The sequence below is a fragment of the Lissotriton helveticus genome, chromosome 1_1, assembly GCF_964261635.1.
Source record: "Lissotriton helveticus chromosome 1_1, aLisHel1.1, whole genome shotgun sequence".
Taxonomy (NCBI): domain Eukaryota; kingdom Metazoa; phylum Chordata; class Amphibia; order Caudata; family Salamandridae; genus Lissotriton; species Lissotriton helveticus.
Window position 1 is genome coordinate 1350329714 of NC_136057.1, and position 15280 is coordinate 1350344993.

Here is a 15280-nt window from a genome sequence, read left to right on the forward strand (position 1 = left end):
ATGGTGGCCTTGAAGGCATCCCAGACCGTGTGAAAGGGCAGGTCGGGGGTGTCGTTGATGGCGAAGTAAGAGTCTATGGCGTCTCAGATGCTGGCGACGTCGTCCGGATCCCGGAGGATCCTCGGCGGGAGCGCCCATCTGCGCTCACGAGTGGCACGGGTCAGGGGGTCCTGCAACAAAAGCTCCACGTGAGCGTGGTCCGACAGGGAAATGTCGGAGATAGTGGCAGTTAAGGAGTCTCGGGCCAATTCAAGGGAGGTGAAGAGATAGTCGATTCGGGAGTATGTCCGATGGGAATGTGAATAGAAGGAATAGTCCCGGGTCCCCGGGTTGTGGTAGCGCCACACGTCCACTAGTCCCAGGTCTGTAAGCTGCGTTCTAAGGGCAGAGGACATTGCTCCCGCGCCGTTAAAGGGGGTTCCCGCCCGATCTAGCTCAGGGTCCCAGACAAGATTGAAGTCGCCGCCCAGGATCACATTACTGTCGCCCGATGGGAACTGTTCTCGCAGAAGCGCCTGGAGGTATTTGTCCTGCGACTGGTTGGGTGCGTACACACATCCTAGAGTGAACTGTGCTCGTCCCATCTGTACCGTGGCTCGGAGGAAACGCCCGTCAGCGCTTTTGAAGGGTTTCACGGGTCCCCGCCGAATGCCAGCCCTACAGAGGATCGCCACCCCGCTGTCTTGGTGTCAGAGGATGCCCAGAACTGTGTAGGGTATCTGGGGTGCGCCATGCATTTGATGTCACCCCTGAGAAGGTGCGTCTCCTGGAGGAGGATAATGTCAGGGGAGTGGTGTAGGAGGTAGCGCCATATCTGCTTACGCTTGTTGGGGGAGTTGAGCCCTTTGACGTTGAGGGAGAGGACCTTCAAGGGCGTAGGGATGTTCGCTGTCATAGCACTAAGGGGGTGTGGAGTCGCGCAAGACCCAACATAGCAGACCCACCCGCAGACAGGACAGCGGCAGCCTCATCTCGCCTCCAGCGCGCCAACCCCCACGGGACCCACCCCGCCACCCCTTCGCAGGCGCGGGGAAAGAGTGATAAGAGAGGGCAGTGAAGGGTAAAGTAGGAAGAGGAGAGAGAGGAAAAAGAGAAAAGGCGCAGAGAAGAAGTAAAACCAAAACAGGCCAACAGGGCCAGTGTACATTGTCCCAGATACCGGACATCCTCTACCCAAGGGTTTGGATGAACTCAGGAATGTCACTTCCTATGGGACAAAGGGGGGGGGAAGCGAAGAGCTAGGTAAGTGGAGTAAGATTGAATCGTCTCAGAGCCCGTCCACCCCGCTGCTCCAAGGTAGTTCGGGGGCGTGTCGGGCCGTGGGACCACTTGGTCCATTCAGGCGCCAGTGGGGCGCTGGGGCTCCTTGATGCAGTACATGGCCTGGAGGAGGCAAAAGATATCGTCCATTCCTTCAGACCCCCGCGGGCGGGGGGGGAGAGCCACGGATGTGGCCTGCCAGTGAGAGGGGGAAAGCCCCTTTTCCAAGAACAGTGGGGTGAAGTCTCCATGATGCATGAGGACACATCGGGGTGCCCAATGGGCGAGCGCATGTTCAGGGCATCTGTGAGCACAATAGCAATGGTCAGTGTTCTTCCGTAGCCGAGGGGCGATCCCCACCCTCAGAGCCAGAAGCGAGGAGCTGGGAGGCCTGTTCCTCGCGGTCGCCCTCAAGAGAGCGGATGTGTGCGATGATGTCCTGTTTGGTCTGTGAGGCAGAGAGTGCAGCCACCGGAGGGGACCGTCGACGTTTGCGCACAGTGGACCATTCCGAGCGTGGAGGGGCCTTCTCCAGGTGGGGAGGTCGGGTTGGACTGTGATCCGGGGACTCCGGCATGCCTAGCAGTTGTGCCGCTTCCTGATAGGACCTGAGCGCCCTGCGCTTGTCCTCCCACCTGAAGATGAGCGCGAAGGGGTGGCCCCACTGGTAAGAGATGTTGAGGGTCCGGAGTCTCTCCGTGATCGGGCGGAAGACCTTTCGTCTGTAGAGGGTTGAGGGGGCCAGGTCCTGAAAGATCTGGATCTTGTGGCCTTCGTACCTCAGGTCCGGGTTGTCCCTAGCCGCCTTCAAAATGGCCTCCTTCTCAGTGAAATAATGAAGCCTGGTGACGATGTCGGGCAGGGGACCCGCTTTTCCTCCCGCTCCAAAGACTCGGTGTGCGCGGTCGAGGCGCGGCGGGGGGGCGTCCTCCTCGCCCCACACCGCTTGCAGGAGTAGGGCCACGTAGGCCATGGTATTAGTCCCCTCTTCTCCAAGTGGCACACCCCGTATGCGGAGGTTGTTGCGGCGTCCCCTATTTTCCAAGTCCTCCTGCTTAATCTGGAGCTGGATATGTTGTTCTTCGAGGGTCGCCACCCTCCGCCAGATCTGCTCCAGGTCTTCGGTGCGGGAATCGACCGTCTTTTCCAGGCCATCGACCCGGTCGCCAAGGTCGGTGACTTCCTTGCGAAGTTCTTTGACGCATGTATGGACCTCCGACCTGAGGGAGCCAATCTCAGTCTTCAGATCAGCCATGAAGGAGGACATGAAGGCCTGCGTCACCGGTGGGGAGTCGGCTGGCGGTGGGGGTTTCCCCCCTGAAGACGATGAGGGCCCCCCGGATGATGACGGCGAACCCGCCTTGCCCCACATGGAAGCCACTGATGCTCCTCTGGTCGTCGTGGGCGGGGGGTCCGGCCTGGTCCCCTTGCCGCGGGTCATGGTCCACTCAGGGCGGCAAAGGGCAGTGGGGGGCAGGGCCAGTTGCTGTGGACGATCCCTGATCAGCGGCGGGGGATACGCTGTGTGAGGCCGCCCTGGTGCCCCGCTTCCCAGCCGTCCGGATCTCACGAGCAGGGGTTCAAGTCCATGAGGCTAGAGAGGGCGGTGCACGCCTTGGCCCTCACGAGTCCAAAGCCTGGACGGTCCGCCAACAGGACGCGGAGCGCACTCAGGCGAGAGAAGGCCAGGCCGTAGAGAGGTCGCAGGAGCGGAGGTAGATGGCGCAGCCGGGGAGGCAAGGCAGCGTGGAGGTAGAGGAGGCGTCAGGGGGGCGATGGCAGTAGGTGCTCCACGACAAGCAGGACCCGGGGCTTACAGGCGAAGAGCCTCCTATGGCTCGTGGCGTGGCGCAGCCTCCCGGTCTCGACTGTGCCAGGGCCAGTCCCCAGCGCGACCCCCAGCCGGCTCTGCAGCGACAGCCGAGGAGTGATCAGGGGGGTCCTTCCCAGTGTCCCCACGTCTCAGCAGTAGGAGGCCCAGTGCCTGGGGGTAGAAGATGGCGGATCCGCCCGCCCGTGGCAAGGTGGTGGTCCGGGCTGCAGCTCACCAGGCTCAGCAGGGCCGGGTTGTGGTGGAGAGGCGGTCAGGGGAAGTGTCCTGTGGTGCAGGGGCCCACCGAGGCTCAGGCAGCGCCAGCAAGCAGCGTCAGGGCCGCTTCCCCAAAGCGCTGCTGTATGCGTCCGGGGCAGCGTCTAAGTTGGGGCTGTCCGCACTGGTGGTGCTGTCCTCCACCCAGGGTGCAAGATGGCGGGTAGGCCCGCGGCCGAGCTCCGCTGTCGCCGGATTCCCCCCGGGAGTTGGAGAAGGGGGGGTAAGGGCGGCGCGCTGCAGCTCACCAGGTGTGTCCAGCGATGGGGTCGTGGTCGGGCCTCACGGGCAGGGGGCCTCCGGCGACTCCTCCGGTCTGGGCCTGCTGTTCCCGCCAAAGCCGGGGCCTCTCGTGGATGCGGCGTCCAGGCCGCCGCTGCTCGCCCCGCCGGTGGCAGCCCGGTGCAGACAGCGTCGGTGCACCGCAGCCGGTGTCAGACCGGCTCCGCTGATGGATCGGAGCCGCAGGCTGGGTTAAGAATGCTCCGGAGCCTCACTCAGGCCGCTGTGCCGGTCTCCTTCTCGGGAGCTAGTCCGGATGTTTCGGCAGCGGGCCCTGCGGCAAGATGGCGGCCAGCGGCCGAGCCGGGGACCCCAGAGCCGTGCGCTGTGGCCGCATGAGTGCTCACGGCCGCGATTCGCCGCCAAGAAGGATCGCCAGCAGGGTCGGCAGTGCACCGGGGGTCCTCAGGAGCAGATGACCCCCGAAACTACGCTAAAACAGGCTCAACAGTGCAGCGGGGCGACGGAGCTCGATCGAGACACGTCTGCTCACATCGCTGTCTTGGCCACGCCCCCCCTCAACTATTTTTTATTGCTTTCAAAAATGTTTCATCGGTCACTCAAGTCCAAAAGTCTCATATAGCACTTTTTTACTGTATGTTGATGTCATTGAAAAGAAAGTCAGAACCTGAGTCTATAATATGTCGGAACGTTTTTCCTGATTGCCCTCGACTAAAGTGTTATGTCGATCTCTAGACTTGTACGAATAACCCAACAAATGTAAATTCATACGTACCACATTTCGCCAATCATAGCGACTACATATGGTTATATGCAATCTGCTAGCATTGACAAACGCTATTTCATTGGCCACACTTGGCTATACGTACACCCCATCAGTTGGGGTAAACACAAATGTACTAGCGTATGTTAAAAAGCGGCGACTGTTGAAATTGGCAATGTATATACACATAAGCGGCGTTCATTTGTGTTCACTGTACCTCTTGTCGTAAGCAGAATGGACATTGCAAAACACTGACTGTGTTATCCCGCCAGCATAGACCCATGCACACATATATACAACAGCCATTTTAGGTATCATGGTCTCCCTGTTCACGATCGATCGTCGGCGCACTTCCCTGACCCTGCAAGCATCCCCCTCGCACCCTGGCTGCCCCCCCCGCTCTCACATGCACAAGTCATGAGCCCTCCCCTCCCGCATGACTCTGTCTCTGAGAATCACACCCCGCGCCTGACCAACACCTCCTTTCCTTCCATGAATACCCCTCTTCTGATAAACCCTTTTCTCTACGCTCGATTTTCCACACTGATCCTTCCTTTCATGAATATCTCTCCTTTGATGACCTCTTCCTCTGAACCTAATTGTCTACATGGACCGCTGGTCATCCCTTAGCCTGAGGATACAGTTTATTGCCCACTACTGTATGCACTCGCCTCTCTTGAAAGGGGCTACTATTGATCATGACCTCCCCACCCCCTGAGATTCGATCAGGCGCACACATTCCAAAGAATCAGCAGAACACTCAGCTGCGTGATAGCCCCCTCCTATTGTATGGAGGATCAGGGCCCCTACTGTAGCCACGTGTTGGAATATCTTCATACTTCACAATGTCTTGATTGTAATGAAGGATGTCTGTGTGCCATAAACCTGTGTATAAAAGACGAAGCCTCAGAGAAACTTGTTAGAGCACCTCCTGAAGACACTATGAGAGTGTCCGAAATGACAGGCTCTCCTCATGAGAAATAAACTCTGTTCTTGTTTTCCTGCTTCCAGTGCCCGTCTCTTTATTTGGTAATTATTTACGATGGGAACTAAGAGGCGCCTTGCGCCAGCAGCCTGGGCATCCGGTGCGTTATGGGCTGACTTTTCCACAAAGGAGTGACTCCCCTGTTCAAACAGGCACCAAAGAAGCATCTTGACCGTCTGCATTTCCAAGGCTCCCGCCGGACCCCGAAGTATTTGCGACTCAGGACACGGAGCTCCAGACTTCTCAGAGGCCGACACGAGATACTAGCAAAGCTGAGACCTGCAGCCCTCACGAGTGATGTGGGACTGGAACTCCTGGACACGGTGCACATTTGCTAGTGTATCCACTTCCCGAGCTTTCCTGAAGTTGTGCATTGGTCTACTTGTAGTCCAAGCCCCGAGCACCATCTGCACCAACGATTGTTGGCCTACACTCCACGAGTGTTCCGTGAGCCCGCTTCTAGCATTTCTGCTCAAGACCCCTTCACGATCCCGGGTCCGTCGACTAGTGGGTCCCCACGACGGTAACTCTTCTTTCCTTTGGGCTTCCCTGGTTGCTCCAGACGTGCCCTGACTTCCCACCAAAGGGTGAGTCCATCATACCTTGCTGGTCTGTCCCAAAGCCAATCTCTGCTTTCTGCGTGGGTTGCTGTAGCCAAGGCTTATTGGGTCCAATCCGGAAACCGACAGCGCAGCACTCAACATCCTTCGTGGGACAGCTCGAATCCAGCACCTGGTCGTCGTCGACGCCTCCTGGTCCTCGTGGCTGAAGAGTCAAGCTTCACCTTCTTCACCTGAAATCACCCGACATCGGTGGGCATCCGCTCTTCGCCTTCCTGGTCACTGGCAAGTGATCCAGACTCTGTCCCCTCTGCTTTCATGTTCTTCACATCTCCGATCCACCCAGACACTTTCCACTTGGTCACCAGCAGCACTTTGCAGCAGCCCGCCATTGAAATCGACGACGAAACCCGACACGAAAATACGCCTATGCACCCGGCTTCCCTGGGTGAGGTAACTCGAGTACTCCGGTGCTCCCGTGGGTGTTGACTCTAGAACCTCCTAGTTCTAAATGGGTTTGCTCCAAATCCTCTTCTAAGTGTCCTTAACCCCTTGCCTGCGGGGCTAATTCCCCCGCTGTGCTGGGGGGCGGGGGCGCGCACAGCGCCCCGGTACTCATGACAAGCTCAGCTCATCATGAGCCACGGTGGCCGTGTGCTCATGGCAAGCTGAGCTCGTCACGGCCACACCCGTTTCTGCAGAACGTTCAACACAGCGGGGGAATTAGCCCCGCGTGCAGGCGTTGCGGCCGTTATGACGAGCTCAGCTCGTCATGAGCACACGTCCACTGTGGCTCATGACAAGCTGAGCTCGTCGTGAGCATGGGAGGGGTTAATCTTTACATTTCCAAACGCGACTTTCCCCATAGAAGTTAATGATTCGCGGCTGTGTTTATACACTGCACGCGTACCCCGTGGGTCCCCTGTGTCACCACCTTGGGTGGTTCCTGGTGGCCCCAGTGGTTCTAAAGGCTCTAGGCCTTGTATCTATGTCAGTTATGGTTCTTATACCACTTTCTTAATATATGGTTTGGCACTCCCCTATTGCTCAACGTATACTGTGCTAATTTACTGTGTGCTAAATAAGTTTACTGAATGTACTTTTGCCTCTAGCCTCTTAAAGAGACTAGAGGGATGTGTTTAGAATAAATACATATATTTGTATATATGTACACACATACACCTGGTGTGGTTCTCCTTTCATTTGGTCATTCACAAGATTATAGACTGGTAAAACAAGCTGCTTTACATTCCTTCAAGACTTAGCCTGAAGACTGTTCTCCACAGCTACCACTAGGATAGCTTTCAATATAGGTTGTCCTTAAACCTACCATCAATAAGGGTCGTTTGGACTGGTGCAAGGTGCGCACTAGAATAGCGGACAGCATATGCCAGGCCAACTTCTCATAACAGTCAGTCGCAATATTTCACGGTTCAACAAAGTGGAGAGATCTTGTCAAAGGAGTCAGAAGAAAGAGGGGACCCGAGATGTAGCTGCTCAATCATTGATGGAGGAGCCTCGGGATCAACCACAGCATGGCAGTTCATCAAGGGAATAGTCAAGAGGAGAAGAGGGGCGATGAGAGTCTCAAGAACAAGGTAAGCGAGAAGGTAGCCCAGATCTCTCGTGACATCAGCGGTACAATCTGTGGCCTCATCCCAGGCCGAAACTGGGTTCAATGGCTTTGTGGGTAAAGTCCCGGAGTGAATTTCAGAGCTAAGTTGGGAAGGGATGTAGTGAGCCACCCGGACACTCCAGGGCAGTCCACCGACCCAGATATGTATGCAGTATCCTCCAGCCGGACTTGGCAAGAGGTTATAAATAAAAGGGTCTCAGACCGCACGTGGTCTTTGCCCACAAGACACTAAGGTGTGTCAGTGTTTGTACCGGTTGGACCATGCGTGGTAGAGGCTGTGCTCGCCTGCACACAAACCACGAGCCACTTCCTTTCCCTTATGACACTCAAATAGCCCTTCTTCCCGATTCTGCGCCCCTTCTTCTCCTGGCTGATGGCCCTACTTTTCACGACCCATGTCCTTTCCCAGACCCCCAGCCCCTTCTTCGCCTGTCTCTCATCCCTCCTTTTTTGAGCCACTCTTTCTCTAAATACTATATTCATCTTCTCCTAGTCCTCTGTTATTCTAACCCATCCGCCATCATCTTTCTCCCTATGAACCCCAGCCCCCCGGGCTCGCGAAGCCCTCACTCCAAGCGGTGGTGGGTGTCTTACCTAGCATGACGGGACTGAGGCGCCGGGCCATGCCTCGGGAGAGGTCGTACACGTAGAGCTTGACGGACTGCAACCCAGGGGCTGACTGGGACTGCATGGGGGCGATCCGGCAGGATTCAGGGAGCACAGAGCCAGAGTGGAAGCCCAAGACAGTGACAGGTAGAGCGACACCGGGCTAAAGCACGTCCCCAAGAACTCATTTGCCCAATCAGAGCCGAAAGCAGGTTGGCGTCACACACAAGGAACAGCAGAGCAACCAATCAGCTGAGGGACGCGCTTGAGGCCACTCCTAACACAACAATGACTTTGCAACCAATAAATACAAGAATGCTTCTTACACAGAATAACCTTCTAGCGAATCACCGATGAGAAAAGACAAAACTGTCTGCCCGTAGAACTCTGAATCACCAATAAAGACTAGGAGCGAAGCCACGCCCACAATCCCCATGACTCAGCACCCATAGGAAGAGGGAAGCGAGGTCACGCCCACAGGATACGTATATAAAACTGAGGCCTGTGAAGCTACGCCCACAAAGCAACTGCCCAGCACTATTGGTTTAAAAGGTGTGAGGTCATGCCGACACAGATATGACCTTTTGATCAGGAGCAGCAAAGTGAAACCATTTTCATAGAGTAGCGTTGGTACAAAATAGGATGGGAAGCGAGACCCTGCCCACAAACCAATCACAGCAATAACAGGAAGAGAGGATTAAGGCCACGCTCACAAGACGGTGATGCAGCACATTTGGAAGGTCCGCGAAGGCCACGCCAATTCTTTTTAATTTGTCTTTACTGTTTTTTTTTTAAATAGCATTGCAAGGTGCGTAGCACATGTCATAAAATGACACTGCAAAAAAAAACAAGCATTGCCATAGCCAATAGGTCTCGCCTTTGGAACTTTATAAGTGTTTAGCCATGATGTTGTTGCACCAAGGATATTGTGCTGTATAACTGAATACTTATAAGGTCTCGAAATCGAGACTTATTGGCTATGCCAATGCTTGTTAGAGAGGGTCGACTGCAAGCTGCAACAGGTGCGTTTTATGTTTTACAAAGAAGGGGTAGTTATCAGTTGTTTCAAGAAAGCAATCCAATTACCAGGCAAGCTACTGGGTTTAAAAAATTGCATTGTATGTATGTTCTAACTGCCTGTTCTGTATTTCTCTGCTGAGGAGCGCTGTCATACTGTCTGCTCGCATGAAGTAGAATTGTAGTCCTTCTTCTATTTTCGTGAAATGTCCCGGTTTTTGGCTTTAAAATTCTAGTCACCCTATCCCTACTTTGCTTTTCGTGCTTTGAGCTTCTTCCTTTACCTTTTGTTTCTAAATTTCCATTTACTGCTCTAACCTAGCTGTCTAACATGTTAGAGCAGTAAATTAGACAACAAGGGCCCTTCCTGCCCAAGGCTACTCTCTGACGAGGGACAGTATGCCACATGGAGACGAAGACATTCCGCCCACAGCTGCAGTTGTAGGTGGCTCTCTCAACATGCCCAGAGGCTGGGTTCGCCCGTGAGCTACCCTTGCACTATGCCTTGGATTATGTTGCCTGCTGCCGAAGGTGTTTGCAATTGTTGGTGGCACCGCTCGCGAAGGGCAAATTTGCCCATCTACTGAGGGCTGCAGTGGGCCCTACCAGGCGGCCCTTCTCCTCTGCCTGCCCCCTCACCTCGCTCTTTCACAAATATGGCAACGGGGTTTTGGCAACTTGGCCCCAGGTGCACAGGCCCAACAGCCAGAGCGAGCCAGCTGATGATGACTTCAGGGCACTTGAAGGGCATCCTAAGCATTTAGATCGCAGCAGGCCGCAGGCAAGGAGCAGCTCGAGATTTCCTCCATCTGCTCTGTAAAATAAGACTACGGTGACAGGCACACCCCTCAATGGGGCACGGGGGCACCAGGTGATTGCCCCCATCAGAGACCGCTGAATCGGAGGGGTGGGGAATTCGTAACCTCCTCCTGCGCACTCCAGAAGAAGTCTAGGATAGGAGTGTGAGGGGTGCTTAGTGCTCCCCCTGAGGATTGAGCCAGCGGCAAGCGGAGGCGGTCCTCCGAACACCTTGCTGTGTGCACCCCCGCCCTGTCTGAGTTCTTGCTGTTCGCCCAGCCCTGCGGAGACCCTCAGGAGATCCCCAGGGGTGGGCCAGTGTCAATAGTTGAAGAACTATTGAAGGCTTGACACAACCTTAGGCTATCAAGATTAGTCTGCACCCGCAGCACCAGCGCCACTAACTATCGGTCCCAGTCCAACCCCATCTAACCACTACTCTCTAGCCAACAATCAAATACTCTTTCCAGTGAAGGGAAGGATTTGGTGGAGCAATCAAAGAGTGACAATGTCCACTGGTCTGGAGGACATAAGATATGGGAGGACAAGGGTCACTCCAACAAAGATGAGGCACAAGGAGAGATGTCTTAGCGCACCAGAAAATAATGGCATTCCTAAGACTACATTCACAATGGCACGGCAGCCCCAGTGGGGCAACGGCCCACTTTATCCCCATTACCAGCTGAATTTGCAAGAACAACAGCCAAACTCCCTGACTACATTTAATTTCTTTAAAAATCCAATGGATGCACTACTCTCACATACCAGGGAATCAAGAGGCCTACAGTCATTCATACAGCCTCATTCCCTCCCATAGTTGTTCATCACTGGATCGCTCCAAAGACGACCTAAGGTTACAGAAATCAACAGTGCAAAAGAATAAGCTCCCTTCAAATGGGAAGAATGTGCCATATAAAGTATGGAAGCAAGAGATAAGCGACCGACTCTGGCTTTAGACCACTCCATAGCGGTGGACTGCAATGGAAACAACAGGGTCGGGTGCAACGTGCGCACTCACAGCAAACACAATGGAAAGATCTCCATTCGGCATTTCTACCACAAAAAGACCTTATGACATGTAGTTTAAGTCAAGCAGCCAGAAGAAAGGAAGGGTCACCTAGTCACTGCTGAGTTGCACCATGTGCTAACACAAACAGCACCAGTACCAGAGCTCACATCCTCCTCTCCAGAATACCAGGATAGTAAAGAGTGGAACGGCTGCTCCCTTGTAAAACCTTCTTGGATCCTAGACCAGCCTACCAACAAAATAACAATACCTTTTAGTCAGAAAAGGGGGGTCTTCTGTTCTTGAAAGATCACTAACTCGGTCAATAGAAATTACTCCTATTACAGGAACAGAGCCCGCTCGATCCGACGCAACGGTCCCTCGGGTTTCAACTATCTTCCTACCAGACCAGTGAAGAATCAATCTAGAAGACTGCCACAGCTCGTCAACACGACATAAGGAAGGGCAAAGGGACACTTAGTGTACTCTGGTACACTTAATTGAATCAGTTGTTAATGCACTAACCTACCAGTCAAATAAGCTTGATCTATGGGTGAATATCCTTAACACGATGGCTATGTAGGTCACAGCAATTGACTCTAAAATAGGCAGTCTAAACTCGCTGACACAACGCATGCGCAGTCTGATGCAGGTCAACCTGTCTTAGCGTGTGCATGTGTTCCGGTGAGTTACAAACTTGTATGCTTATCTGCCACCTTAGCCACAGTGTTTACAGAAATACAGCTCCAGTGAAACCCAGGACGCTAGTTAACTCATGAAACTTCTGCACAAAATGTTCTGAGCAGTTCCAGGAGGCCTAAGAAAGTGCTCGCTATTAGAGTAGTGTAATTCCTCAGGTATCCCCAGGACGGATGCACTCAGTGCTGTGCCATCTACTCTTCAACCTATTGGAATAGCACTTCCAACAAAAAAAGAAACTCAGAAAGGCTCACAATAAACAGCCTACAAAAGGAGTGCCAACTGTACCACATGAACGAATATACTCTATCGTCAGACCTGCCACTAAGAACAAAGCTACAGTCAAAGACTCACCAGCTGAAGGGGTTGTACGAGACCTAGAAGGGAAATTGTCTGGCAGAACTATTCCTGACAAAATAGACGACAGCAAGATGGACACGATCAAAGCCACTCTTGGACAAAAGAAACCTTCAACTTCAAGAACTAACCAATCAGTAAAGCAGGTAGCTCAAGAGCCTTTGACAGAGCCAGCTAGCACAGAGAATCTAGATAAGTGAAAATCTGCCAGGTCCTCAATCCTCTCAAGTAGGCCCATGGCCACCTCAAAAGGGAGAATGCAGGATTAAGTATCTGTATCAAGCAATCAATAGAGAAAGACAGCAGATTAATTTGTCGCCAACGGGCTCTCCATTTGCCCTAAAGAGTGTGACAGATCCTCTGCTACCATCAGATTCGACCCTCTGCTAACTATTACATTTCTACCCATCTTAGAGGATAGAATGCCACCGGGCAAAAAAATAGAATTAAGGGACCGCAAAACACGATAGCAGCTATGCAAATTAACTTTCACTCCACTATATAAATCAAGTGGGCAGTTTGATATTATTAACAGAGGCACAATGCTCTGTATGCTCCCCCCAAAACTTTTTATGGCACATCAAAACAAAAGACAGTTACAACATCACTTTCTGCTGCAGCACTACACCCAACACGGAAGAATCCACCCTAATCACCTAGGCAAATAAATCACTTACCGAGCAGGTTTGGAAGGGGAAACTGACTTTTGGGAAATGTGGCATTGAGTTATCACAGGACCAGGATGCTTCATATCGTCAAATCCTAATGCCTAGTAACCCAATCGAAGGCTCTCTCTCACAACTGCACCTAGAATAAAGAGCTCACAAGAAGCTTTGGCTCGACTCCACGGTCAGCCTCAAACTGCGTCAGTCCTGAGAGGGGAAAGGAGTCAATCAACGTCATCAGCAAGTCCCAAGGCTAACATCAGTGGCAGCAATGATGACATGAAGTGGTCGCTCAGTCAAGTTCCAATTGATTGAGCATGGCTCCCAAGTATGCTACAATGAAATACGAACATTTGACAAGAAAAACCTTCACCAGAACCGGGAAAGAAAAATGTATGACTTACTCTTCTTTGCTTATACAAAGTCCTTCCATCTGGCAATTCTGCAAGCAACTTGGACATTGGTCCCCCTGGACATAACAGCATTCCTAGGATTCGACAAACATGTGGAAAAAACTCATTTGATAGGATGACCTGTTAAGGACCTATCTATCTATGCTGCGGCTAAAATTAACACCAAAATAGAAGAGCTAACAAGCCGTGAGCGTGTACATCCTGAAACCGGAAGTTCGGGAGCGTCACGCCTGTCGTGGGGCGGGACTTCCGTCTTCTGCGAGAAGACGGCGCCCACGGAGAGGATGGCCGAGGAGCAGTGGTGACGCGGGGCTCCCATGCCTGAGGGAGAGCCCCGGTGGCAGCAGAAGTCAGGAGTGGCGGCTGAGGCCGCTGATGCGGTAAGTTGGGTTGAGTTGTGGGAGGGAGGGACCGTGGGGTGGCGGAGGCGGCGGTGGTGTGTGTGTATGTGTGTGTGTGCGTCTGTGGGTGTGCGTGTGTGTATGTGCGTGGGGAGGCGGGGGCGGTGTGTGTGTGTGTCTGTGTGTGTGTGCGTAGGGTGGCGGCGGCAGTGTGTGTGTATGTGTGTCTGTGTGTGTGTGTGCGCATGTGTGTGTGCCTTCGGCGGGCCTAAGTAACGCTGTGTGTGTGTGTGCGCGAGTAAGCGCGTCCACGGACCCTAATCGGCTCGTGCACCGGTGTATACCACTTGGGAGGCTAAACAACAACAATAGGTCTCGCTGGCGACAGCGCTTTCGCGCTGCAACGCCAGGCGAGACCTAAAAAACAAAGCACATGACATGGCACAGGAGAGTAAAGAAAGGAGAACTTAGCATAGAGGACTTCAGATTAACTTAATGCTGAACAAGCACCGACATTGCCAATAAGTCTGGATTATCGAGTGGATAAATTTGTGTGACACAAATATTAAGTTCACCAATCATGTTGATAATCAACAAGTGGAGTATTTGGATGTTATTATCAAGCATCAGAGTGGTGTCCTCGTAGTGGATTTATTCGTCAAGCCCACTGCGAGGAATACCTTGTTACACTATGACAGCTTTCACCCAACAGGACAGAAAAATAGTGTCCCATTTGGAGAATTCTTGCGTCTGAGACGCAATTGCACGAATATCTCTGATTATGATGAAAAATCAGTTATGATGAAATCTAAATTTCTGGCACGAGGTTATCCAAGAAAAATAGTGCGCGATTCATATAAGCGGGTTCACTTCTATGATCGCCAGCACCTTTTGGAACCCAGAAAAGACAAAAAAGATCCAGGGTTGGTGTTTGTGTTACTAAACATTCAGTCCTAAATGAAAGAATTAGACTTTTGAGTACGTTGGAGAATTGGTGCTGTTTGGTTGATTGGGGCATTGCAAGTTGCAACTACTATTTTTAGGTTTCGACCTGGCGAGGGGCAAAGCCCCTCCCAGATCGAAAACTTTTGTTTTCAGTAGGGATGTTTGGACCGCCTCTGTTTCCAATTGGCTAGCTTCATAAATGGAGACTAGCCATTGGGAGACAGAGGCTGTCAATCGTGCTTTCTCTTGAAAACGCGATTCGGGGGCGTTTCTGGTGCTTTTTTTAAGCCCCGCCCCTTTGTCCCGGGCCGCGCTGTGATTGGCTGCCGGCCCGGGACACTCCCGTGACGTCATTTCCCGGGCCGCGCTGTGATTGGCTGCCGGCCCGGGACCTGACTTGTTTTTAAATCTTGAGTCCAAAATGTGATTTGAAAAATCACTGAAAGGCGCGCTCATTTAACATGAAACTGAGTCAGTTTCTTCGGAAATTATTGTACTTGTACGAAAAAATAAATAAGATTGAATAATAACATGAGAGACTTCTCATTCCTCTACTTATGATATACTGGATATTAGAACTTTTTTCTGGACTCGCATTACAATTTTTTAATTTTTGAATTATGTTTATGCAGTATGTTTAATTGACTAATCACATTATGGATCATCGTTCATCATGTATTAGCGTTCATAGTCAAACTTGAAATGTGCAACTAATTACCGTTATGCCGTAAATTAAGTACCATTCACAGTCTTACATAATTAATGCACATTCACCCACCTCTGCTCAAGCTATATGTGTCGCATGCGCTTAGCCATGACCGCATTAATTAACCTTTTACTTTTCATGAGCGTTTGTTTACCTACAGACGCCTTATCTCATGACCCGACCACTATTAT

The 15280-nt window shown here is 52.3% G+C and overlaps 1 protein-coding gene across 1 annotated transcript in view; it reads right to left on the reverse strand.

The window, feature by feature from the left end:
• The window catches only part of DESI1 (desumoylating isopeptidase 1), an 80279-nt gene extending 71968 nt beyond the window's left edge, over positions 1 to 8311 (reverse strand). The window contains exon 1 of the mRNA XM_078683201.1: positions 8131 to 8311. Coding sequence (XP_078539327.1) covers positions 8131 to 8227 — 97 coding nt within the window. The 5' untranslated portion in view covers positions 8228 to 8311. The remainder of the gene's footprint in view (positions 1 to 8130) is intronic.
• Between the last annotated feature and the right edge of the window lie 6969 nt (positions 8312 to 15280).